We start from the raw sequence: 27,647 nt of genomic DNA, 5'->3' as shown, positions 1-27,647 counted from the left end.
CACTAGTCAGGCTACAGCTGGAATACTGTGAACAGTTTTGGATCCTTTATCTAAGCAAAGGTATATCGGTATTGGAGGCAGTGCAGAGGAGATGATCCCAGACTGTTTCATGAGGAGAGGTTTGGGCCTGTACTTATTGAAGAATGAGGGGGCCTTATTGAAACCTGCAAGGTTCGTAGGGAGGCATGGAAATGTTGGGAGACTTTAGGATCACAGGGCACTCTCTCAGATTAAGGGTTCACACATTTAAGACAGATGAGGAGGAATTCTTTTCTTTCAGAAGGTTCTATAAAATTCTTTACCACAGATAGCTGTTGAAGCTGAATCAATAGTATATTCAATGCTGAGATAGATTTTTAATCACTGAGGGAATCAAGGGTTGGGGGAATAGGCAGGAGAGTGGAGTTGAGGTGTACATGATTGAGAAGCTGGATAGAAAGCAGCTGCTCCCTTTAGTTGAAGGGTCAAGAACAAGGGAGCACACTTTTAAAGTGAAAGGCAAGAGGTTTTGAGGAAAAATGTTTTCACCCAGAGGGTGGTGGAGTTCTGGAATCCACTGACTGGGAGGATAGTTGCAGTGGTAACCACACAGCTGTCACAAAGTACTTGGAAGAATGCCAAGGCTGGGAAAGTGGGACGAATGTAAGTAATAGAGTATTTTTGGCGGTACAGACTTGATGTGCTGAAGGGCCTGTTCTGTCAGATCAATGATAATCTCATTGAATGACAGAGCAGACTCAATGGACTGATTGTTCTACTTCTGTTCCTATGTCTTATGCTGTGTGGCCGGATCATTAAATATATTCAAGATTTTTGATCTGTAAGGAAGTCAAGAGGTTATGGAGAATAAGAGGAAAGTAGCCAATGGTGTTGAATGCTGGAGCAGGTTCAAGGGGATGAATGGCTAACTCCCTGCTCGTGTACGTTATGTTCATATGTTCTAATGTATTTGTTTCAAATTAAATTAAGTGAAACCTGAGTACTGTACCATAGCTAATTTCTATTTCTTAAAAAGTGCAATCAGAGCTCTCTTCAAGTGGATTAAGTAACAACCTAGTTTATTGCGCCATTTTTGTTTTAAGAGTATAGTTTCTAGCTTTCTTTTGCAGCCGGTTGAACTATGGGAACATTGTTATTTGTATCCCAAGCAAAGTATGTCAGTATATCTCAGGCCTGCTTCTTCGGCTCTTGGCTGCCTAAAAAGGTGTGCTGTTTGCTTTGCCCAAGTGTTCCCACATACTGTTTTACCGTCACTATGTACAAACTGTTTTTAACAAAATGAATCATTCTCTTGCCATCCCTACCCTCTATTGAATTCAGTTTATAAATGAGTACAGTTCGTTTTTAACTAATTCTTATTAGTGAAACGAAAAAACACACAGATAAGCCCATTGATTTACCACAAGAATGTTTCATTGTAGCATTTTAATTTATCAAGTTGAAGCTACACAGGAGTTGTGCTCAGTTCCACAACAGAACACACTGGCACAAAATAGAGATAGGAAAGAAAATTGTAATGAATGTAGAATGTAAGCAAAAAGTGGTTTAAAGAATCATACATATCTTTCTTTTAAAAAGGTTCCTTATTGGATTCTTTCCAATGTATGTTTGCACTGTGTATAAGGGTGAGGCTGTTTACATATGAATAATTTCCTCGTTGATGCCTTCACAAAATGTTTTTTTTTAAATGCTCCCTTTTGTGAAAATGTTGAATCTTCATCCCCCTTTTTCATTCCTCAAGGGTTTGACTTGATGTTTCTGAAGTCCAATAGTTATACACTTGGGTTACTATCAATTTTCAGACTGATTATCTATTTACAGCAACAGGTAGTTTAAATCCAACCCCACCCACCAACCTTATTTTCCCAATGGCCCTCAGCAAATTACTTCACAGGAATTTAAACAACTGGGGATTGTTGACCAATGAAGAGGCATAAGTACAGTATAATAGAGTTGCACAATTCTTGCGATCTGGAGGAAAGGTTGCTCTTTGGCTGAGATATCTGTGCTAAACCCAGTTGTCAAAACCTAGCTTTCTTTTTCGCAACTGCAGAATATAACATTATAAGACAAATGAGGTAGGAGGCCATGGTGTTAATTTTCTTTATAGTAAGCATTTGTCTTCAATGTCATTTTGTTCTGAGTATAATAGTAAATGAAATAGTGAGTTTACTTTCTATGAAGAACTTTCTTATTAACTTCTATATCAATAATAAGTTCAAGTATACAGTTTCTATCTATCCAAGATGAAAATAGCTGGAAGGTTTGTCCTCTGATTTGTTATTTGTTCAGTTTGCCACAGTTAAGAATTCATAACAATTTTATAAGGGGCTGTTTTTCATAATATGAATATAGCAGATTAAAGAGTGAAGTGAGTTCAATGTATTGCTTCAGGATAAACGGCAGGTGAGAATGAAGATGCAGGTTGCTGGTTATGCAAGCATTGGATAAACAAGGGTTATAATGTGATACTACACCACAGTTCTTTTGAGCTCAGTGTCAGTATTGAATAAGTAAAGATCTAACTGGCAAATCAGTACAGTTTGATTCAAATTTATGTAATCATTTAATCATGTTTTCAAACTTGAGTTTGAGAACATGCAGTTTACAGCTAAATAGAATTATTTTTTGAGTTGTTTACTGTGGATGTTATACCTTTTTTCTGGTTTTATAATATTCTGGAGTAATATCATTTAGAATCATTGAATGCACATTTATTCAATGTAATTGCAAAGTAAACTTAATTCTTGATACATATCTTATGGGAAGTTGCTGCTCTTTTATGAGAATGAATGGGGGTTAATATTATATTTGCTTCTAAAGTCAGATCCTTAATACCATTTGGTTCATTTTTTTTTTCTTTAAATTATTAACTCCACAAAGACGTCAAAGTGCAGTTGTACCCAGCAGTAAACTTGATTGACTGACTAATTCCTCATCTGCTACTGAAGTTCCAAAAGGTTAGGCCTGTTCCAAAGATCAGGAGTCAGGCCCAAGTTATTTCATCATACAGTTTTATAATGCAGATATAATAGAATTTTTAGATATTACATTTGTGTGATTTTCTGCAGATTGGCAAATTCAGGCAATAGAAGGCTGTGATTAGTACAAGTCAGTCAGTGGTACCACTAGTTAATCAGTAACCCGATGTTGCTTCAGGTTTCCTTGGTGCAAAGTACTCATTAGAGTAAGGTCAACTGTCAACTGACAATAGTTACTAGCATTTATAGGTGTGTGACAACTAACTGAAAAGCTTAATAATTCATTAATGTTGTCACAGTGTAATTGTAAATTTATCTCGCAAACTTCAAAAAAATGTTTGTAGTATGCAAAAATAAATTTATGTATTCTTAAGGCGAAAGTGTAGTCCCTACTAAGTTTGGTTAGCAACATTTGGAGATCTCAGCAGGAAAACGATTTGCTAATGTCTGGAAAAACATGTTACTTGAAACACTTTTCATTTTTTAAAGAGACCATATTTAATTTTCTTGCAATTAGGTTTTTAATTTCTCCAACTTGTTGACTAATTTCCTAAATTCCAAATTGTGTAGATAATGATAACTGAAAGTAATCCAAGAATAAAAGTGAAATAAAATCCAAAGATGTAATTTTCAGGTGCAACACTGTTAGATATTATCACCATTAATCACAGCATACAGATGTAATCCTCTACCCACTTTAAATAGAATCAAAGAATCGCAGGGAGCAGGAAGAGGCTATTTGACCCATTGTGATCACATTGACTCTTTGAATAAGCTGTTCAACTAGTCCCATATCTTTACTCCTTTCCTTACAGGCTGCATTTTTATTTATCACTTATTTATTCAATTTCACATTACAAGTTTCAAATCCATATACTTCCTCCATCCTTTCAGGTATTGTAGTGCATTCCAGAATAAAACAACCTACTGTGTAAACAAAGCTTCTGCTCTCCCAATGGTTCTTTTTCCAATTAAATTAAGTGTGTTTCTTTTAGGTCTCATAGCCTTTCCTGATTTTGAACACCTCTTAGACATTTTGCATTCACAACCAGCTCCTTTAGTCTCGCTACATAAATGCAGCCCTTTACATTTACCAGCATCCTCTGTGCCCTCCTTATAGCCTGAACATCTTTCCTAAGATGTGCTTTCCAGAATTGGACGGAATATATCATTAGAGTTGTAAAGCAACTGTGCATTGGACCTACCTCTACAATTCTTCAAGGATCTTTCATTGGATCCCTTGTTGACATCATACATGACATCATGGGGCCAGATTTTCCTCTTTGAGGCGAGAACCGGGATTCCGGAAATTTCCTGCCCATTGTATTCTCACCCCTCCGCACTGGGTCAGGTTGGAGTGGGGTAGCCACCTCCCAAAGCAAGTGGAAACAAGAATGTAAAACGGTGAATGACAAGGCCACTAGGCTAAAAGGCCAGCTCCATTCATGGGACATTGGCCCATCTTTGGAGCTATGTTTGAGATTCCTTACTCATCCCTCAAAACACAACTCCCTCACCTCTCACTCCCATCTCTCAGTGCCCATTTCCTCTCATTCTGACTGCCTCTATTGTCATTCACACCATGCTCCCTTGTCCCCATGCATTTCCATATACTCCTTACCCCCATATTACCTCCATATCCTCCCCATACCATTAATATGCCTTCCATATCCAACCATACTCCCCATAGCCCTTCACCGGGTGCCTGAGTACCCATTACTCATAGCACTCTTCAGCCCTATAATAACATTCCGACATTGTTGAGATGCTCATTAAATTGTCAAGATAAACACCAATTCAAAAACTATGTTTAAAAAAAAATACAATCCTCTTAATGGCCATAAAACTGTCAAGATAAATAAACTCACAAAGACCGTCTGACCATTGTGTGAATAACCCCTGCTGAGCTGATTTGGTACTTGGCAGGTTTGAATACGGGTCAGGGATCTCATAAAACCCAACGTGACTGGGAGGACTGCGACTAGCAATGGACAGTTCCAATGTCATTCCCAGAAAACTCAGCCCAAAAAGTGTCAAGTTCACAGTGTTGGCTGACTCTTCTAGTTCTGCCTGTCTACCGTCTACTGCCTCTGTATTGTCAGCCTGCGAGGCTTACATTCATTCCTGAGTATGTTGCAAGTTCCATCTGTTAATTATTTTGGTCAGTTGTCTCTGATTCCAAAACTTTCCCTGGTCGCTGCTTTAGACTGGACCAGACGACTTGGAATGGTTGATTGCCTATTTGACCCTGATCTGGACTTAAGACCAAATGTTCCTTTCATCAAAAAGACCTACCTCCATGATACTGATCATCTTTACCTCTGCATCAACCTGTCAGCTCATCCATGCATTTTTGTATTTCTAGATTTGAGTATTCTAATGTTGTCCAGTCTGACTTCCCATTCTTCAGCCGAACATTACTGGCCATATCCGAATGTGCACTAAGATCTTTATATCCATCATGCCTGTGCTTGCTTTCCTGTGTTTTTCCACAAATAAGAATTATTCCTGTGATCAACCCCTCTGTGTTGGCAAAACAAAAGAACTGATCATTGACTTCAGAAAGAAAGGAGGAGGACACACCCCCATCTATATCAATGGAGTGGAGATTGAGAGGGTTGACAGCGACAACTTCCTAGCAGTGACAATAACCAACTTCCCACGTTGATGCAACCGTCAAGAAGGCACAACAATGCCCCTTCTTTGTCAGGTTGCTTAGGAAATTTGACATGTCCAAAAGGACCTTCACCAACTTCTACAGATGCACCATAGAATGGATACTATCCAGGTGTAAAATAGCCTGGTACAGCAACTGCTCTGCCCAGGATCATATGAAACTACAGAAGGTTGCGTGCACAGCCCAGACCATCATGGAAGCCAACCTTCCATCCATGGACTCCAATCACACTTCTCACTGCCTCAGGAAGGCTGCCAACATAATCAAAGACCCCTTCCACCCTGGTAATGCTCTCATACAAACTCTTCTATCATGCAGAAGATACAGAAGCTTGAACACACACACCAACAGGTTCAAGAACTGCTTCTTCCCTGCCATTATTAGACTGATGAATGGATGTCTCAAATGATGCTGATCTTGCTTTGCACACCTCCTGTACAATTGTAACCTTGTATGTCTCACTCTGTCTAAGCATCCAATATCTGTACGTCCTTGTTTGCTATGATCTGCCTGTACTGTTTGCAAACAAAGCTTTTCATCTACTTAGGTACACGTGACTACAATAAGAACAAAGAGAACAAAGAAAATGTACAGTCCAGGAACAGGCCCTTCGGCCCTCCAAGCCTGAGCCAATCCAAATGTGCTGTCTAAACCTGTTGGTCAATTCCTAAGCATCTGTATCCCTCTGTTCCCCACCTACTCATGCATCTGTCCAGACTCATCTTAAATGAATCTACCATGCCTGCCTCTACCACCTCTGCTGGCAATGCGTTCCAAATGCCCACCAACCTCTGTGTGAAGTACTTACAGCATGTATCCCCCTTAAACTTTCCACCTCGCAATTTGAAAGCATGACCTCTCGTTATTGAATCCTTCACCCTGGGAAAAAGCTTGTCTCTATCCAACCTGTCTATACTCTTCATGATTTTGTAAACCTTAATCAGGTCCCCCCCGCAATCTCCTTTTTTTTCTAGTGAAAATAAACCTAACCTACTCAACCTCTCTTCACAGCTAGCATCTTCCATACCAGGCAACATCCTTGTAAACCTTCTCTGAACCCTCTCCAAAGCGTCGACATACATTTGGTAATGTGGCGCCCAGAACTGTACACAGTATTCTAAATGCAGCCGAACTAATGTCTTATACAATTTTAATATGACTTGCCAGCTCTTATACTCAGTACCCCGTCCAATGAAGGCAAGCATACTATATGCCTTCGTGACCACTCTATCCACCTGCGCAGCAACTTTCAGGGTACAATGGACCTGCATTCCCAGATCTCTCTGCCCATTAACTTTTCCCAAAGCTCTTCCATTCATTGTATAATTTGCTTTAGAATTAGACTTGCCTAAATGCATCACCTCACATTTATCTGGATTGAAAGCCATCTGCCACTTTTCCGCCCAATTGTCCAGTCTATGTATATCCTCCTGTAGTCTCTGACAGTCCCTTATGCTAACTTGGATCTTACCCTTCCACATCTTTATAACATCCTCCAGGGATACCATGAGAACTTTACATTCCTTAAAAACAGGTTTCTTGCATGTCCTCCACCCTTTCACCTCCCCCACCAGTGACTGCGATATATTCAAGATTGAATCTTCCTTTCTATCACCATCTAATTCTCTAATACACTGATTAAAATCTACCCATTTTCCCAAGGTTTAATTACATTTCCTAATCTCTCCTTCTTTGGCTCTGTCACTTTTTATCCAATTATATTTGAGATGAACCTTTCCCATACTAAAGACACTAAACACCAGTTGATATTAAATTGACCTTTAGCACCAATTGCACTGTATTTTACACACGTACAACACATATACTTTAACGTTTATAAAGTAATTGGCAAAAGATGCAAAAAAGTGATCTGAGTAAAAGCTTTTTCATGCAGTGAGCAGTTTGGATCCGGAATGAGAATACGGTGGAGGCAGGTTCAATTGAGGCTTCCAACAGAGTTAATCTGATTTTTGAAAAAGAGCAATGTTCAGGGTTGCAGGGAGAAGGTGGGATCTCATTTGGGTAACCAGCACAAGTACGATGGTCTGAAATGCCTCCTATGCTTTTTAACTTGATGATATTGCCATTATATGAGGGAGTCATGAGTACAATACATTTCTTGGCGTCCTCTGGAAAGTGAGTTTGACTGTCATGTTGGCTTTGTGAAACTGTGATGAAATTGCATTATTGCATTTTGATCATTTTTCACTTTTGACAAATATCACGGTAGCTTATTTCACATTGCATATAGAATAGTTTCTAATGGACTGTGTGTCAGCGTCAAAACCTTTGCTCTCACTGTCCACATTCCAGAGACAGCTGCAGTTCTAAAGTCAGACCAAATTACTGCTTTGGTGTAATTTTAACTTGTGCTGAAAATATTGATGTTGAGATATTGGGGCATTTAACTTTCTCTCTTACAGACACACTTTTTTGCACCACTGAGCGATGAGGTTGTAGTAATGGAATCCATCAGACACCATTTTTACCTTTTTCTCATCAAGCTGTTCAGAGATGTTATTACAAACCTCCAAAGCAGGGTGGGACTTGAACTCTGGTTTTCTGCCCCAGAGATAGGGACATTACCACAGCACTGCAAGTGCCTCACTCATTATCTAACTTTTATGAGTCAGATTATGAACAGGTGCCAGTCAATCACAACAGCAGAGAATCATAAAGCAGGGAAATAGACCCTATGGTCCAACTCATCCTTAACAACCAGGTATCCCAAACTAAACTAGTCCTATTTCCCAGTGTTTGACCCATGTCGTTCTAAACCTTTCCTATTCCTGTACCTGTCCAAATGTCTTTTAAATGTTTTAACTGTACCTGCATCTACTACTTCCTCTGGCAGCTTATGCCACTTACAAAACACCCTCTATGAAAATGTTAGTCCTGAGGCCCCTTTTAAATCTTTCCCCTCTCACCTTAAACCTATGCCCTTTAGTTTTGATGTCCACTATCCTGGGGGAAAGACTTTTACAATTCGCCTTATCTACTCCCTTATGATTTTACAAACCTATTCAATTGGTCACTTTGGTGTTTTCCTGGTAGTGGAGAAAAAAAATGCACTAAATCCCACTGGGAGCTCGTGGTGCAGTTATAGCATCCCTACCTCTAAACTAGGTGATCTGGGTTTAAGTCCCACTTAATCCAGAGGTATGTCATAGCATCTCTTAATAGGTCAGTTTGAAAATGTTTACTTGCTTCCTCTGGTCAAAGCCCTATTTACAAACATTTAGAATAAAAACTCTCAATGCATGTATTTGAGCATTCTAATGTTGTTAACGGAAGAACTTTGTAAAATGAAATTTGTAAAATACAAGAATTTGTTCATGTTTTGTTCAATATGTTTGCTTTCTGATTTGTACCCTTACAAGACAAATGGTGGTACTTATGCAATTGGTAATGGTAACTCTTAGAATATGAAGCATTGAGAATGGTTAATGACTAATCCTTGGACAATCTTAAACATAAGCTAGGAATTAAATATATTTTTGAGTTTACTAAGGTGGCAAATATATTTAGTAAGTAATCCATCACCATCTCAGTGTTTCTGTCAGAATTGACATGTGCTGCATTTTCTATGGTGCTGTGACATTAAGGAGACCTCATAAGATCAGTGTAGAGATTATACACTGGAACTCATTTGAATATATAGTATATTTGACATTCATATGAACTTTATGATCTTGAATCCTAATGCAAACATTATTTCCTCAAATTGAGAGAAGTCTAGTTCAATGGTGAGAAAGTAGGAGCTACTCATCTCGAAACTTTCATGACCTAAGTACTTATGTACAGCAGTTGCCCTTTGGGCACTTTTAAATGATTACTGAATTCCTGCATTACCTATTTGCATTACAAATATATTAACATAGGGGGGAAAAGCTTTCTAATTTTTTTCCAACTATCTTAAAGATATTGATTTTTTTTGCTTGGGGCCTTGAGTATCTCAATAATTATTCACAAATGAACTTTGAAAGTCAGGCAGCCTGACTCTGTTATCACCTGGTGCCAATACATATATTTCCAGGATGTGGTTCTGTAGAGCGACGAGGAGTAAGAACTACAGGGGATTTTTCTAAACCAGGCACCAAACTGAATTGTATCTCTTAATTAAGCTCAAATTAGCACCAACTGACAGCACAGATAAGAATCACATTTGGGATTTTCTCATCCTAGATGCCTTGGTTATTCATTTGATAAACCTGATGAACAAACAAGGGTGCTTACAAAGCATAATAAATAATGCATAGCTCTTGGGAGATCCATACCAGCAGATTCCTACCAATATCTTCCAATATTTATCTTCGAACAATGTTTCCTCTTGAGAGAAAGATGAGAATTAGGAACACTTTTTTTAAAGGTAAGGGTTCTCCCATGTAAGATGGAGAAAATTTATTTCTCTCCAGTGGTCATTAGGTAATGTAGTTCTCTTAACCAAAGGGTGTTAGAGGCTGCAATATTGAATATTTTTAAGAACTGAGTTGGTTAAATGCTTGACTGACAAGGGAGACAAATGGTATTCAGGATAGACATGAAAGTTGAGGTCACAATCAAATCAAATCAGCCATGATCTTATCAGATGACAGAGCAGAGTTGAAGGGCTGAATGGTCTACGCCATGTGAATGTTTGCATATTATGTATTGAGGAAATACAAAAATGTGTAGAAATTGTGGAGTACATCCAAAATTGTGGCACGCTGTATTATACTTTAGATGGCAGCCACTGTGGAAAATCAACTACATGTTGGTCTCTGAAATCTTGCCAACGTTTTGACAGTTTCTGGAAACCTGAGAGTAAGAGTCAGAGTTATAGTTATGCAGCATGGAAACAGCAGTTCATCTCCTCTGCAACAGCCACACATCCCAATCTGACCTAGTCCCGTTTTCCAGCATTTGCCTATATCCTCTAAACCCTTTCTATTCATATACTTGTCCAGCTGCCTCTTAAATGTTTAATTGTACCCACCTCCACCACTCTCTGGCAGCTCATTCCATACACGCACCACCCTCTGTGTGAAAATGTTACCCCTCATGTCCTTTTTAAATCTTTCTCTCTCACTATAAATCTATGCCCTGTAGTTTTGGACTCCACCACCCTAGGAAAAAAAACCTTGGCTATTCATCCTTTCCAGGCCCCTCATGGCTTTACTGACCTCTAATGTCACCCCAATCTTAGCCTAGAAAACTACGTTAATATTCTCCTAGATTCTTCGCATTGAGTTTATGACTCCCTATTTTTTAAAGGACTAAGTTATAGGTTTTTTGCAATGTTTTGAAATATTACAGTTTTTTTTGTGACCTTTTGATGTACCATCTGCTCTAAAGTGTTGATATGCTTTGTGGAATCTGTATGTTTCAGTTGTAAGAAGTAATCACTTTTTTGATGTCTCTCTAAATGACAGCTGAAAATAAATTCTGGCCCTTTTCCTGAAGCCCTCTTATGTCCAAACCAGCATTGAATTTTCTTGCAAGCAGAAGAGCTAGTAAGAAAGTTGCTAATGGATCAATGCTTTGGATAGAGCTTTACATGTCTCCAAATTATATGTGCTCAGAACTCCTTTAGCTTGAGTTTTTTATTAGCTTACCATGACTGTTACAACCAGGCCACCATACCTGTCCTGAGTTGCTACAGAGCAGTGATGTTTTAATCCTGAGGATTCATTAGAACCTGCACAGAAGATAGAAGCCCTTTTTGCAAGGCAGACCCAGATAAAGAAGGAACTTTCTTTGTTTTGCTAAGTTTGCCCATTGCCAGCTGTAGTGAAGATTCCCACCCGAAACATTAAAGGATTTATCTCTTTCACACGCTGATCTGTTTTGGCCTTGTATTAGGTTAGTTCAGTTCACGAGATTACTCATAAGTCAACCACTCTTCCAAACAACCTACAGAAATGGTAGATAATAATAATTACTACTTGTCAGCAAAAGATTACAACTAAGTGAATCTCATATCACTGTACAAAAAGTTCTAATTCAGCCTCTCTGAAATTAAATCTGTGCTTGGCTAGCATTTATCTATGTCGATCCTCCTCCACAACTACTTCCTCTTACACATGCAAAGGGGAACCAATCAATAAGATGTTGTTATAAATGAGTTGCACTTTTTAAAAAAAAATGTAGCTCACTTTTCTCCATCTTTGGAAAAATTTGAAAAAGGTTCTGGTTTGGTCACTGGAAGTGAGAATAGCATTTTCATTATAGCAGTGATTATTATCCTGATGAGTTGATTAATTTCAATGTAATAATGTTAATTCACTGCATTGTGCAGGAAACAAAGAAAAATGCATTTACCAAAACACTTCTGTAAAGGCAATGTCCCCTTAATGAGTTCACATACATTTTCTTTAATTTTTCTGCAATTTAGATCTGAATATTAGCAGTTCTATCACAATTAAAAATAGCAATAATATTTATTACATTTTAGAAATAAACTAATAGATACATGAAGTTGTTGACTCCTTTTGTTTTAACGTGATGCTGACCTGTTTGCTGTTCCAAAGGTGACCTTTTGTAAGAATGTTTGTTCCCAGGCATGTACATAAAACAGTGACTGAAATTCCTGAGGGTTTGGACTGACCTCCTGTTGTAACTTAAATTTGAGTTCAGTAGATTACCAGAGATACTGCAACCCTCCAGGACCTCCATCAATCTCCTGCCAAACCCTCCATCAATAGGAGATAGGGACAATTTTGATCAAAATTCAGGACATATGTTTGATAATTTAAATGAATTCTTTGCAAAAGTTCAAGAATTACATGTGGTTAATGTGACAGTAACTTTTGATTGCTAGTTGATTAGTCATAGTGTGCTCACAGGTATTCTGGGATTTGCAACATCTTTGTGATAGTTAACTATTAACCTGGCCTGCCACTTTCAGCTTATTGTCAGGTATAATTTTACATTAGCCAACCTATTGAGACATACTGTGAGGGACTCTTGTGGCTCCACTCATTTGAATGTGTAGATATAGAGTCAGAGGTGTACAGCACAGAAACCGACCCTTCAGTCCAATTTGTCCATGCTGACCAGATATCCTAACTTAATCTAGTCCCATTTGCCAGCATTTGGCCCATATCCCTCTAAACACTTCCTATTCACGTACCTATCCAGATGCTTTTTAAATGTTGTAATTGTACCAGCATCCACCACTTCCTCTGGCAGCTCATTCAATACACGCACCACCCTCTGTTTGATAAAGTTTCCCTTAAGTCCCTTTTAAATCTTTCCACTTTCACCTTAAACCTATGCTGTCTGGTTTTGGACTCCCCCACTCCGGGAAAAGGACTTTGTCTATTCACCCTATCCATGCCCTTCATGATTTTATAAACCTCTATAAAGTCATCCCTGAGCCTTTGATGCTCCAGGGATAGTGTCTTTTTGTGACTGACTAACATCCATTTCCTGTTGCAAATCATACATTCATACTGATAAAAATCACACCACCAGGTTATAGTCCAACAGGTTTATTTGGAAGCATTAACTTTCAGAGCGCTGCTCCTTCATCAGGTTAGCTGTGTTGATGAAGGAGCAGCACTTTGAAAGCTAGTGCTTGCAAATAAACTTATTGGACTATAACCTGGTGGTGTGTGATTTTTAACTTCTGTCCACCCTGGTCCAACGCCAGCTCCTCCACATGTTCATACTGAATCAACTCCTCTTGATTCAATGAGCAATTAGCTCAACAACAGTTGTTAATGAGAAAAGAAAATGCTCGAAATACTCAGCAAGTCAGACAGCATCCATGGAGAGAGAAACCCAGTTGATTCCACATTTGAGTAAAAGCAAAAGATGCTAATACTGCAGATGCTAAAAACAAGTGCTGAAGCAACTCAAAAGTTAGCATTTCAAATCCAGTGTGACTCTGCTTTGGATACATTCTTTGGAGTTTCTTCAGCACTTTCTCATTTTATTCTCAGTTTGTTGCTTTTCACTAACTAGACGTTTACATGATAAACAATCAACAGATGGGGGGGGTGAAAATTAATGTAATACATGTTTACATTATTGTAAAACAGATTTGCACTGGCAATTTAATGAATTTCCAAAGTGAGCCTCTTGCTTTTCTTTTTCATTGCTGAGAATGTTGAAAATTATTGATGCCTTTTTCTGTTGTTTCTGATATTATAGCAGACAGCAGGAGAACCATTACAGCATTTGTCTCCATAGGTCCCAGATATTAAGAAACCAGTTTTCCCATTTTGAAGTAAGTAGGAAAGACACCAGATATAAATTAGTCTGGTTCTCCTTTAAATATGTGAATATGGTGCTGATGACAAATTAGTATATTACTGCTATTTTAGCCACAGACCTTACCCCCCCTCCCCCGAACTTCCACTATACCAGCATGCCGAGGGCAACACAGCCTGACACTGAAAAGAAATGTTTTAAATTTTGCTGCTCCAGAACTTGTATTGACCTTTGATCAGTTGAACTGTGGTGCAGTTAACAAACTTTATTGAATTTACCTGCTAAAAGTTGGGTTGCCTATAATAAAGTATCACATTACTTTTGTGTGAGAAGGTCCAATAGCCAGAAAGCCACCTGTGAACAAGTCAATCAACTGCACAGTGCAAACCAGAGGCGTATAGGTGTAGAATCATGTTCACACTTTATATTGTTCTGCCTGACCAAGAATGACCCTCATAACTACCAAGCTGGGATTTCCAAACTTTCCAAGCTGGTGCTGAAGTATTCATCTCCAGGAATGCTAAGGTTTCACAAAAAGCTCTGTCGTTGCCTGCAAGGTTCTTATTAAGAGGTTTCTCCTCTGCTGAAAATCAGCCTGATGACAGGCTTAGCTCCCTATCAGGGAAAAAGTTAAAAATCTCACAACACCAGGTTATAGTCCAAGATATTTATTTGGAAGCACTACCTTCCAAACTGTTGGACTATAAATTGGTGTTGTGTAGTTTTTAACTTTGTCCATGCCAGTCCAAAACTAGCACCTTCAAATCATGACCCATCTCAGGGAAGGTATACTGCATAGTAAGCTGCAGGATAGAAGATTTCCACCTTCTGTCATGAGGATTGCAAGGTAGGGAGTGGATACAGTGTAGATTTAAGGGGTTGAGGCTTGATTTGAGGAGGGTTGAGGGAATTGGTGATTAGCGAGGGGTGTTTAGTATCCATGGAAACAGGGTGCAGTCAGGGAGAGGGAAATAGTTAGTTTGGTTTGGGGAATGTGATGATGGCTGTTCCTCTTCTGAACAAAAGGTACACTGGCAAAGCCCCACACAGGTAGCAATCCTCATCCAATTAAGCTGCTAGAGCTAAAGGTGGGAGAGGGGGAGAAAATATCTCCTGAGGCAAGTAGGCTCATCAAACTCTAAGTGAACCACTTGCCTCCCGAGACATCTGAAAGTGACCAGTTCAAAGTAAGATAGGTTTGGTTTTGCAATGTAAAAACAATTTACATCACTGACTCAAACCCTTTAGTGGTTGCCATTCCTTAACTTCATTCTCGGAGGTTACTATACAGTATCTAAACACTTCTAACTCTATTAATTTCCCTGTTGAAACTCATGTTTAGTGCTGGTGTGAAATATAAATAAGCTGTGTAATTTTTTTGAACTTTTCAAGTGGAATGAGGTAATGGAGTCAAGGCCAAACCTGTTTGGTATATCCTCCTGCTCATTTTTTAAAAAAGAAATGAGCAACACAGTAATCATTTTGTTTTTGCCAGTTATGATTGGAAACATTCCTAGAGTTGGTACATAATGTCAGATCACATGACATCTGCAAATGTAACTGCATTGACTTCAGAGTTTGGACCATTTTCTTGGAGCCAGTTACTATTGTGAAAACCAGGAAATCACTTGTGAGCATTTAATAAGTACAACTGAGCGCAGGGGAGAACTAGAGGTACAAGGAACTTTGAATCCACCAATAACAATATAGAAATTCTAAAAAAAAATTAGATTACTTGGAGACCCTTCATAACTAACAGTACTAAAATAACTCACTAATATGCAACTTGTATGTATGACACTTCAACATTCTGCCTACAACTGGAAGGCTGTGGAGGATGAGTCTTTGAACATGTTTGAGGTAAATATCTGATTACCAGCAGTGTACAGGATAATAGAAATGGAGCAAGCAAAACGTATTGAAGTGTTTGATCAACTATGATGACATTAAATGGCAGGAAGGGCTCGACCCACTGAATAGTTATAATTCTTTCGTCAGAGGACCTCCTCACTGCACAATGCCCTGTTGGCTTCCTCTTTTGATGCTACTTTTAATAAAATAATACCAGAATATTATCATGATTCTTTCACATGAGACAATGTTGTGATACTTGCACAACTTGCAGAGAAAAATCAGCAAACTGCCTCACATCTTTCAAATTTTAAAAATACTTTATCTTGAAGCATTAGGAACTTTTACTTACATGATTGTATTATTAACTAATTACTGTAAGACTTAAAAAGTCATTATTATAATTTTCATAATGTCTCTCTTGTCACGCAAAATCAGTGGTGGTGCTCATTGAATTAAATATCTCTACAGAATCTTACATCATATTCTATTTGCAGATTCACTGAATTGATTTATTTTCTAATTCTCTCCCAAAAGAAAATTTGCTACTTTTTATTGTGTAGACACCAGATTGCTTCTGTAATTCAACCAAGTGCTTGTTAATTCTTAAGTGTTTAATGAGCTATTTGGACAGAGGGGATATTCCAAAGTTTTACATGCACTGAACAACAACATTAACATATCAAAGCATTCCAAAATACGTTGCTGGAATAATATAAAGTATAACTTGACAATCAAGTACATAGGAAGACTTTAAGGCTGGTGATCAAAAGCTTCATCAAAGAGGCAACTTCTAAGGAGCGTATGAAAATGGAAAAGAGATCTATGGGGTTGGGGAAGTTTAGGGATGGAATTTCCGAGCTTTTGCCTTGGCAGCTGAGACAGGGTCGAAAAGTGTGGCACTGGAAAAACAGCAGGTCAGACTGAGTCACTGTTTCAGGCATAAGCCCTTCAGGAGGAATGTGGGGGTGGGAAAGGGGCTGAGAGATAAATAGGAGGGTGGAGATGGGGCTGGGGGGAAAGGTAGCTGGGAAGGCCATAGCTGGATGGAGGTAGGGGGTGATGGTGATAGGTCAGAGAGGAGGATGGAGCGGATGGGAGGGAAGGAAGATGGACAGGTCAAGAGGGTGGTGCTGAGTTGGAGGGTTGTATCTGGGCTGAGGTGGGAGGAGGAGAGATGAGGAAACTGGTGAGACAGGGTCACCAATGGTGGGACAATTAAAATCAGGAAAACTCAAGAAATCAGAGTTAGATAAGCACTGATATTTTGGAGGGTCTAATTTAAAAAAAAGAATTTGGCCCATCACGTACATGTCAAATAAGAATAAAAAGTTTTAATTTTTAAAAAAATTGTTGCCAAGTTTATTCAGGAGCAAATGCTAATGAGAGGGATTTGAGGTGATGAATGACTCTGGCTTGGTGCAAGTTAGGACAGGGGTAGCAGATGTTTCAATGACCTCAAATTTATGGAAAGTAGACTTGGACAAATGGTCAAAATGGTGGTGGAATAGTCCATATCGAGGCAACAAAGACCTCATCTGGTGTACTATAGGCAAATGACTAATACATGTACAATTATTCTGCACAAAAACTAATAAAACTGCTCTTATCTCTAATTTTCACCATGATCTATTGTTTATACGAAAGTACACAGTGTTACTGCATGCAGGACTCTGCATGAGAACACCCAGTTTTGCCTTTTTGAGTTTCAGTCTGGTGATAGGAGCTCTATATTAAGTATCACTGTGCACAGGTACTGATCTTAAAAATGGAATACACGAGTTACTGTTTATGAAGAGTTTAATTTGTTTGTACTTTTAGGCTTGCATTAACTTTTAGCCTGTTGGTCCTTTGCTATTCATTAGAAAACATTAAAGCAAATGATTAACATATATCATAATATAATAATAATTAGTGTTCTGAGTTTCAAACTAGATTCAATGTATAGAAAATGTTCAGTATTGCCTGTGCATGACTTGTTGTTGAAACATTACGGACTGTGTGGCTTTCAACTACAGGCATAAGTGATTCATAAAGATAGACACCTTGAAAATGACAATAAATAAAACCAATTAAAGGTAATATTGTATTGTATACATGTAGACCTTGAAATGTTGTCTGAGTTTTGTTATGATTTGAAGGATTGAAAATCAGCAAGTTAAAATCCTAATAATGTAATAGTCAGCATGCCCAATTAACATATAGTATTTCAAAATTTTTACTTGTGAGAAAATGGTTTCTTCCAAAATGCAACAAGAATGTTTTTACACAATGGCTCACCTTTCTGCTTGACCTTCTGATTTTGCCTCTTATTTCCAAATTCAGATCATATACAAGACAAAGTTTAAAACAATCAAATATTTCATGTTAAACATGAAGGGGAAGATCTGCTTTTCCTATTGCTATGATGGCATAATAAGAAAATTGTTTTGATTGAAGTGAAGCACTCATCAGAACTTAGTAATAACTCTTGAGATAAACAGTGGGGCAATTGTTCACTTATTGCCAGCCAGAAACTGGCCTATAACAGACCGGTTTACGCCCAGTGAAGTTACTTAAAGTGAAAATCAGGCAGTATAAAATTGTTTGCTGATCTTGCCTCCAATTAAATGTGGAATATCATCCCACACGATCTGATTATGACAAGTATCTTCTTTGTCTAAGTTTAATCACTCATATCTCATGTAACGTTATGTTCCAAAAATGCATATCACTGCACTTGTTCCCTTAACATAGCACATCAAACAACATGTGTCATATTCTCTTTTTATATTTTGGACTGTTTTAGGATTATAAAAATAACATGTTGACACAAAATACAGCAAATGTTAGAAATCAGAAATGAAAGTAAAAAATGTTGGAAATACTCAGCAGGTCATCTACCATCCGAAGAGAAAGAAACAAGAGTTTGTTACATGTAGGTTTGCTCGCTGAGCTGGAAGGTTTGTTTTCAGATGTTTTGTCATCATACAAAGTAATATCAATGAGCCTCTGGATGAAGCACTGGTCGTATGACTTGCTTTCTATTTGTGTTTAGGTTTCCTTGGGTTGGTGATATTGTTTCCTGTTGTGATGCCATTTCCTGTTCATTTTCTCAGGGGGTGGTAAATGGGATCCAAGTCAAAATGCTTGTTGATAGAGTTCCAGTTGGAATGCCATGTTTCTTGGAATTCTTGCTCGTGTCTATGTTTGACTTGTCCTAGGATGGATGTGTTTTCCCAGTTGAAGTGGTGCATGTAAGGATACTAGTGAGAATGGATAATGTCTTTTTGTGACTAGTTGATGTTCATGTATCATGGTGACTAGTTTTCTGCCTGTTTGTCCAATGTAGTTTTTGTTACAGTTCTTGCACGGTATTTTATAAATGACATTAGTTTTGCTTGTTGACTGTATAGGGTCTTTCAAGTTCATTAGCTGCTGTTTTAGTGTGTTGGTGGGTTTGTGGGCTACCATGATGCCGCAGTCTGGCAGTCATTTCCAAGATGTCTTTGATGTAGGGGAGAGTGGCTAAGGTTTCTGGATGGGTTTTGTCTGCTTGTTTGGGTTTTTGCAGAGAAATTGGCAGACTGTGTTCATTGGGTATCCATTCTTTTTGAATACACTATATAGGTGATTTTCCTCTGCTCTTCGTAGTTCCTCTGTGCTGCAGGATGTGGTGCTCATTGAAATAATGTTCTAATACAGCTTCATTTGTGGATGTTGGGATCCACCTACAGATCTGTATCTTTACGTATAGATGAGGAAGGACACCACTTCGACTGGGAAGACACTTCCATCCTAGGACAAGCCAAACAGACATGCATGAGAATTCCTTGAAGCATGGCATTCCAACCGGAACTCTATCAACAAACACATTGACTTGAATCCCATTTACCACCCCCTGAGAAAAAGAACAGGAAATGACATCACCAACCCAAGGAAACTTAAACACATAAACAGAAAGCAGGCCATAAAACCAGTGCTTCATTCAGAGGCTCACTGGTGATGTTACCTAGTATGGTGACGAAATGTCTGAAAACTAACCTTCCAGCTCAGCATGCAAACCTACATCCAGAACCTCAACCTGAGCTGCAAGTCTTCTCAAAACTCGTTAGTTTATGTTACAAGCTAGTAACCTCTTTATAAGGTATTTTGTTGTTTTATATACCTTTCACAACCTCAAGTGATGACAAAACACTTTACAATGATGTGCGCTTTTTTTTGAAGTTGTGCCATTGCTGTGTTGTAGTTATCCATTTGCTAAAAACTAGTGCTCTAATAGTAATGTTAGGCCACTTAAGTGTTTATGTAAAAGTGCCATGCAAAAAATGTTGGCAGCAAGTGTTCCACCTTTTTCACCAAACACATTTTGTCACAGAAGTCTAACCAGTTCTGTCAGTGGTAACACTTCCAAAAGCCAGTAAAATCGATGTTTCGGGCAAAAGACCTTAATCAGGTATTCCTGATGAAGGGCTTTTGCCCGAAATGTCAATTTTTACTGCTCCTCGGATGCAGCCTGAACTGCTGTGCTTTTCCAGCACCACTCCATTCCAGAATCTGGTTTCCAGCATTTGCAGTCATTGTTTTTACCTACTTCCAAAAGCCACCATCATGACAATTGTAGCTAAAAAGAATAAGCAAGTAACCTCTATAATCAAAAAAGCCATTTGGCCTGAGACAATTTGGAGCCAGAGATTCTTTCAAATAGCTGGTCATTCTAACTACATTGCATGCCCTTGCTTTTCAATTTATCATCGGACATTATTACATATAAACTGCATCTATAGACAAAACTCAAACTCTTCAGAAAATGACGTTGAAAGACCAAATGCAAAAAAATTAAAAATAAATTCTTCCTATAATTCCTTATGTTTTAAGATATCAAATGAGGGAAGTTCTGAATGTTCCTTGGCATTTTCAAATTGCGACATTTCTGATTGTTTATGCAATTCAACGGTTTATCTTGTCATTTATCAAAACACTGTCTTTTGGAACCTTGTTTTTGAATTGTCTGTTGAGTTTCTCTACATTATAGCACTGATCACATTTCAATAATACTTTATTGGCTGTGATCTTTCATTCTAATGTTCATTTCTTTGATCATCCAACTGACATTTCCCTCTTTTGCCTTCAGGTCTGAGCACAATTTGGATGGTTTTGACAGAATGACAGCTGAAGACTCCAGTACCATGATGAGTACAGATTCTTGCAATATATCTTCAACTAAGGTCCACGAAGGTGTTGCTGGTGCCCCTAATGAAGCTACCTTGCTTGCACTTTTGGAACGTACAGGCTACACAATGGTTCAAGAAAATGGCCAACGTAAATATGGCGGCCCTCCCCCTGGTTGGGAGGGCCATCCTCCGCCCCGTGGTTGTGAGGTCTTTATTGGCAAAATTCCACGCGATGTTTATGAAGATGAACTTGTCCCTGTTTTTGAGTCGGTGGGGCGGATGTATGAGATGCGTCTGATGATGGACTTTGATGGTAAAAACCGAGGTTATGCCTTTGTCATGTTTACAGCTAAGCATGAAGCCAAACGAGCTGTCAGAGAGCTTAATAATTATGAGATTCGCCCTGGGAGGTTGCTGGGTGTTTGCAGCAGTGTGGACAACTGCAGACTTTTCATTGGAGGCATTCCAAAAATGAAAAAAAGAGAGGAGATTTTAGAAGAGATTTCTAAAGTAACAGAAGGTGTGTTAGATGTGATTGTCTATGCCAGTGCTGCTGACAAGATGAAGAACCGAGGATTTGCTTTTGTAGAATATGAAAGTCACCGGGCAGCAGCCATGGCACGAAGAAAGTTGATGCCTGGAAGAATCCAGCTGTGGGGTCACCAAATTGCGGTCGACTGGGCTGAACCAGAGATAGATGTTGATGAAGATGTGATGGAAACTGTTAAAATTCTTTACGTGAGAAATCTGATGATTGAAACCATGGAGGACACGATTAAAAAAATCTTCAGTCAGTTTAATCCCGGCTGTGTAGAGCGAGTAAAGAAAATTCGCGATTATGCTTTTGTTCATTTCACTACCAGGGAAGATGCAGTTCTTGCCATGGAGAAATTAAATGGCATTGATCTTGAAGGTTCCTATATTGAGGTGACCCTTGCCAAGCCTGTGGACAAAGAGCAATATAGTCGTTACCAGAAAGCAGCAAAAGGGGGACCAACAGAAACACCTCAAGCAAACATTGTTTACTCATGTGATCCCTACACACTAGCCTATTATGGGTATCCCTACAACACACTAATTGGTCCGAACAGAGAATATTTTGCCAAAGGTTAGTAAAATATTATGACTTGAACAAATTGATCAGTATTTTGCAATAGAGTGAAATATGTTTTTTGTTTGACTGTGTCATAATTTAAATTGATTTATCACAAGTTACATGCCTGTTTTTTATATTTCACCATTTTTATTTCCATTGTATCATGGCTATCGTATTGTACCTACATTTACAATATAGGTATATATTTAAATTAATTTTGGTTTATATCTGAACATCTGTAGTTGGCGAGGATAGAAAAAAATCATTTTCTGATTGGGAAGATCTGAATCTTGGACTGTTAGCGATGTTTTATTTCAGTTTTGGCAAGATCAAAGTTATGGCCTAAATGTCCATGCAAATCTTTGTATTCATTGTTGCTTTGTTCAGTATTTTACTGATATGAAGGGTGGTAAGGACAAGCCAGGGAACTATAGACCAGTGAGCCTGATGTCGGTGGTGGGCAAGTTGTTGCAGGGAATCCTGAGGGACAGGATGTACATATATTTGGAAAGGCAAGGACTGATTAGGGATAGTCAACATGACTTTGTGCATGGGAAATCATGTCTCCCAAACTTGATTGAGCTTTTTGAAGAAGTAACAAAGAGGATTGATGAGGGCAGAGCAGTAGATGTCATCTATATGGACTTCAGTAAGGCATTTGACAGGGTTCCCCATGTGAGACTGGTTAGCAATGTTAGATCTCACAGAACAAACGATTTGGATACAGAACTGGCTCAAAGGTAAAAGATAGTGGGTGGTGGTGGAGGGTTGTTTTTCAGACTGGAGGCCTGTAACCAGTGGAGTGCCACAAGGATCGTTCTGGGTTCTTGACTTTTTGTCATTTACATAAATGATTTGGATGTGAGCATAAGAGGTACAGTTAGTAAGTTTGCTGATGACACCAAAATTGGAGGTATAGTGGACAGCGAAGAGGGTTACCTTAGATTACAACAGGATCTGGACCAGATGGGCCAATGGGCTGAGAAGTGGCAGATGGAGTATAATTTAGATAAATGCGTGGTGCTGCATTTTGGGAAAGCAAATCTTAGCAGGCCTTATACACTTAATGGTAAGGTCCTAGGGAGTGTTGCTGAACAAAGAGACCTTGGAGTGCAGGTTCATAGCTCCTTGAAAGTGGAGTCGCAGGTAGATAGGATAGTGAAGAAGGCGTTTGGTATGCTTTCTTTTATTGGTCAGAGTATTGAGTACAGGAGTTGGGAGGTCATGTTGCGGCTGTACAGGACATTGCTTAGGCCACTGTTGGAGTATTGCGTGCAAATCTGGTTTCCAGATGTTGTGAAACTTGAAAGGGTTCAGAAAAGATTTACAAGGATGTTGCCAGGGTTGGAGGATTTGAGCTATAGGGAGAGGCTGAACAGGTTGGGGCTGTTTTCCCTGGAGCTTCGGACCTTATAGAGGCTTACAAAATTATGAGGGGCATGGATAGGATAAATAGACAAAGTCTTTTCCCTGGCGCCGGGAAGTCCAGAACTAGAGGGCATAGGTTTAGGGTGAGAGGGGAAAGATATTAAAGAGACCTAAGCGGCAACTTTTTCACGCAGAGGGTGGTACGTGTATGGAATGAGCTGCCAGAGGATGTGGTGGAGCCTGATACAATTGCAACATTTAAAAGACATTTGGATGGGTATATGAATAGGAAGGGTTTGGAGGGATATGGGCCGGGTGCTGGCAGGTGGGACTAGATTGGGTTGGGATATCTGGTCATGGACGGGTTGGACCGAAGGGTCTGTTTCCATGCTGTACATCTCTTGACTCTATATAATGGTTAAAAATCTCAGATATCCGGACAAACTAAAAGTCCAGTGCTGTACAGATATTTGTTTATTCTTTAGCTTACCTAAAGCAATACTGAAATAATTAGATATTTTATACTTTTAATTTTTATATTATTGTTGGTACAACTATGGGACAAAATTAGCTATTAATTTTATGAAAATTGTATTGGAAGTTCCCACACTTACTACTTATGAGAACATGAATGTGTAGTCCTTAGATTACTGGCACTAATAGCCTAGAGGTTGCAGGTTCATACCTTATACTGATCATGATGTGAAATTGAGATCAATGGAAATCAGCCTGCGTTCTTTTGAATTTGGGAGGGTGTGAAGTGATCTCATTGAAATGACACAAACCTGAACAAAATTGAGTTGTGAGGAGTATACCAGTAGGCTTCAAGGTGATTTGGACTCGTTAACTGAGTGGGCAAATAAATGGCAAATTCAGTACCATGTGGCTAAATGTGAATTATACACTTCAGTTTGAAAAACAAAGGAAGAGTATTATTTTAAAAAGGGAATTATTGGTAAGTGTGGCGATACAAGAGAATGTTTATTACTCACTTATTTTGTTGCTTCTGCTATGTTTCTTTTTTTTGTGTTTAAGAACTCTTATTCAGGTAACTGTCCCCACCTTGCTCACATAACTTGACAATATCTTTGATGCACTTTTTGATCTGTCACACATTTATCGCTGTTGTTCTGTGCATTGTTATACCATGTTCATATTTTTCATCACACTTTGTTTTAAACAGGCTTTTTATTACTTCATCCTAAAACATTTCGATACCTGGAGTATTATCTTTTATCAATTATCATTTTGTTCTCTGCTCTCATCCCCTGTCTGTTATTTGTAAGTTACTATCACACTTGCCTTAAATTCTATCTGAACATCCAATTCTCTTCATTAGTTCAAAGTCCTTTCTATTGCTCTATTTATTCTTTTCAGACCTTTGCCTAGCCTGGTCTGGGTGAAGCCCATTTCCTATCCCAGCACTGGTGTCAGTTTCCTGTTATAAAACCTCTTCTTTTGTTCATCCATATGTTTAATTTCCTGCCTTATTTGTCTCTATGCCAATTAATATGGACTAGGTGATAATCCCAATATTACCACCCTCAAAGTAATTTGTTAAAAATCTAGCTCCTTCCTTGTGTGACTTGTTTATCAGGACCTCTCCCTATTCTTTTGTGACGATACCGCGGCTTTAAGAGGTGTGTTTTGTTCAGGTTTCTTTTAGAGAGAGACTGGGGGACAGATTAACAACGTGAGGTCTTGGGTGTTTTTTTTAAGAATTAGAACAATAGAAGCTGCCTAAATGGATGTGGTCAAGCTCCTAACCACTGAATCAGGATTTGTTTTTAGTTTTTATCAGTGGCAGAAGCTGCTCGGGTTGTGAAACAGCTGTCACCATTCTTTTTGCTACAGTTGAAAGCTGGAGTTCTCACTCTCTCTCAGAATTGCGTTTTGATGTTCGATGTTCATTCCTCCTAGACTGGAGAACTGCATATGAACAATCCATTTTCTGAATTTGCCTTTTGCCAAGGATGTGTTTATGGAATGTTACTATATTAGAACAGTTACAATTTAGCAATAAAACAATCTTTTATTCTGTTAAGTTTTCCAATAGAGTTAAGTTGTTCCAAGTTCCTCTTTGAGGAGAAAGTGAGGACTGCAGAGCTGAAAATGTGTTGCTGGAAAAGCGCAGCAGGTCAGGCAGCATCCAAGGAACAGGAGAATCGATGTTTCGGGCATAAGCCCTTCTTCAGGAATGAGGAAAGTGTGCCCAGCAGGCTAAGATAAAAGGTAGGGGGGAGGGGCGTTGGAAATGCGATAGGTGGAAGGAGGTCAAGGTGAGGGTGATAGGCCGGAGTGGGGTGGGGGTGGAGAGGTCAGGAAGATGATTGCAGGTTAGGAAGGCGGTGCTGAGTTCGAGGGATTTGACTGAGACAAGGTGACGGGAGGGGAAATGAGGAAACTGGAGAAATCTGAGTTCATCCCTTGTGGTTGGAGGGTTTCTAGGCGGAAGATGAGGCGCTCTTCCTCCAACCGTCGTGTTGCTATGGTCTGGCGATGGAGGAGTCCAAGGACCTGCATGTCCTTGGTGGAGTGGGAGGGGTAGTTGAAGTGTTGAGCCACGGGGTGGTTGGGGTTGGTTGGTCCATGTATCCCAGAAGTGTTCTCTGAACCGTTCCGCAAGTCGGCAGCCTGTCTCCCCAATATAGAGGAGGCCGCAACGGGTGCAGCGGATGCAAGAGATGATGTGTGTGGAGGTGCAGGTGAATTTGTGGCGGATATGGAAGTATCCCTTGGGGCCTTGGAGGGAAGTAAGGGGGAAGGTGTGGGCGCAAGTTTTGCATTTCTTGCGATTGCAGGGAAAGGTGCCGTGAGTGGAGGTTGGGTTGGTGGGGGGTGTGGACCTGACGAGGGAGTCACAGAGGGAGTGGTCTTTTCGGAACGCTGATAGGGGAGGGGAGGGAAATATATCCCTGGTGGTGGGGTCCGTTTGGAGGTGGCAGAAATAACGGCAGATGATCCATTGTACATGGAGGTTGGTGGGGTGGTAGGTGAGGACCAGTGGGGTTCTGTCCTGGTGGCGGTTGGAGGGGCGGGGCTCAAGGGCGGAGGAGCGGGAAGTGGACGAGATGCGGTGGAGGGCATCGTCGACCACGTCTGGGGAGAAATTGCGGTCCTTGAAGGAGGCCTGGAACTGGTCCTCCTGGGAGCAGATGCGGCGGAGACGAAGGAATTGGGAATATGGGATGGCGTTTTTACAGGGGGTAGGGTGGGAGGAGGTGTCGTCTAGGTAGCTGTGGGAGTCGGTCGGTTTATAGTAAATGTCCGTGTTGATTCAGTCGCCCGAGATAGAAATGGAAAGGTCTAGGCCAACACCTTCCACCCCGACCTCAAATTCACCTGGACCATATCAGACTCCTCCCTCCCCTTCCGAGACCTTTCCATTTCTATCTCGGGCGACCGAATGAACACGGACATTTACTATAAACCGACCGACTCCCACAGCTATCTAGATTACACCTCCTCCCACCCTACCCCCTGTAAAAACGCCATCCCATATTCCCAATTCCTTTGTCTCCGCCGCATCTGCTCCCAGGAGGACCAGTTCCAAATCAGTACAACCCAGATGGCCTCCGTCTTCAAGGACCGCAATTTTCCCCCAGACGTGGTCGACGATGCCCTCCACCGCATCTCTTCCACTTCCCGCTCCTCTGCCCTTGAACCCCGCCCCTCCAACTGCCACCAGGACAGAACCCCACTGGTCCTCACCTACCACCCCACCAACCTCCATGTACAGCGGATCATCTGCCGTCATTTCCGCCACCTCCAAACGGACCCCACCACCAGGGATATATTTCCCTCCACTCCCCTATCAGCGTTCCGAAAAGACCACTCCCTCCGTGACTCCCTCGTCAGGTCCACACCCCCCACCAACCCAACCTTCACTCCCGGCACCTTCCCCTGCAACCGCAAGAAATGCAAAACTTGCGCACACACCTTCCCCCCCTTACTTCCCTCCAAGGCCCCAAGGGATACTTCCATATCCGCCACAAATTCACATACACCTCCACACACATCATCTATTGCATCCGCTGCACCTGATGTGGCCTCCGCTATATTGGGGAGACAGGCCGCCTACTTGCGGAACGGTTCAGAGAACACCTCTGGGACACCCGGACCAAACACCCCAACCACCCCGTGGCTCAACACTTCAACTCCCCCTCCCACTCCACCAAGGACATGCAGGTCCTTGGACTCCTCCATCGCCAGACCATAGCAATACGACGGTTGGAGGAAGAGCGCCTCATCTTTCGTCTAAGAACCCTCCAACCACAAGGGATGAACTCAGATTTCTCCAGTTTCCTCATTTCCCCTCCCCCCAC

General features: G+C 40.1%; 1 protein-coding gene across 10 annotated transcripts in view; it reads left to right on the top strand.

The window, feature by feature from the left end:
• rbm47 (RNA binding motif protein 47) overlaps positions 1–27,647 on the top strand; it is a 264,038-nt gene that overhangs the window by 209,794 nt on the left and 26,597 nt on the right. For 6 of the 10 annotated variants that reach the window (XM_043692551.2, XM_087987566.1, XM_043692568.2 and 3 more), the window contains one exon: positions 20,819–21,966. In XM_043692551.2, coding sequence (XP_043548486.1) covers positions 20,850–21,966 — 1,117 coding nt within the window. In that variant the 5' untranslated portion in view covers positions 20,819–20,849. Of the gene's footprint in view, positions 1–1,945; positions 2,079–5,291; positions 5,315–20,818; positions 21,967–27,647 lie in introns of those variants that run through there. The other 4 variants (XM_087987573.1, XM_043692523.2, XM_043692577.2 and 1 more) reach the window with 3 other exon arrangements.

This window comes from Chiloscyllium plagiosum, unplaced genomic scaffold (genome assembly GCF_037043375.1).
Source record: "Chiloscyllium plagiosum isolate Xiang-an unplaced genomic scaffold, Cpla_swu_hap1 HiC_scaffold_1, whole genome shotgun sequence".
In the NCBI taxonomy this organism is placed as follows: domain Eukaryota; kingdom Metazoa; phylum Chordata; class Chondrichthyes; order Orectolobiformes; family Hemiscylliidae; genus Chiloscyllium; species Chiloscyllium plagiosum.
The sequence above is the reverse complement of the archived record's forward strand: the minus strand, read 5'-3'. Positions and strand labels throughout refer to the sequence as shown.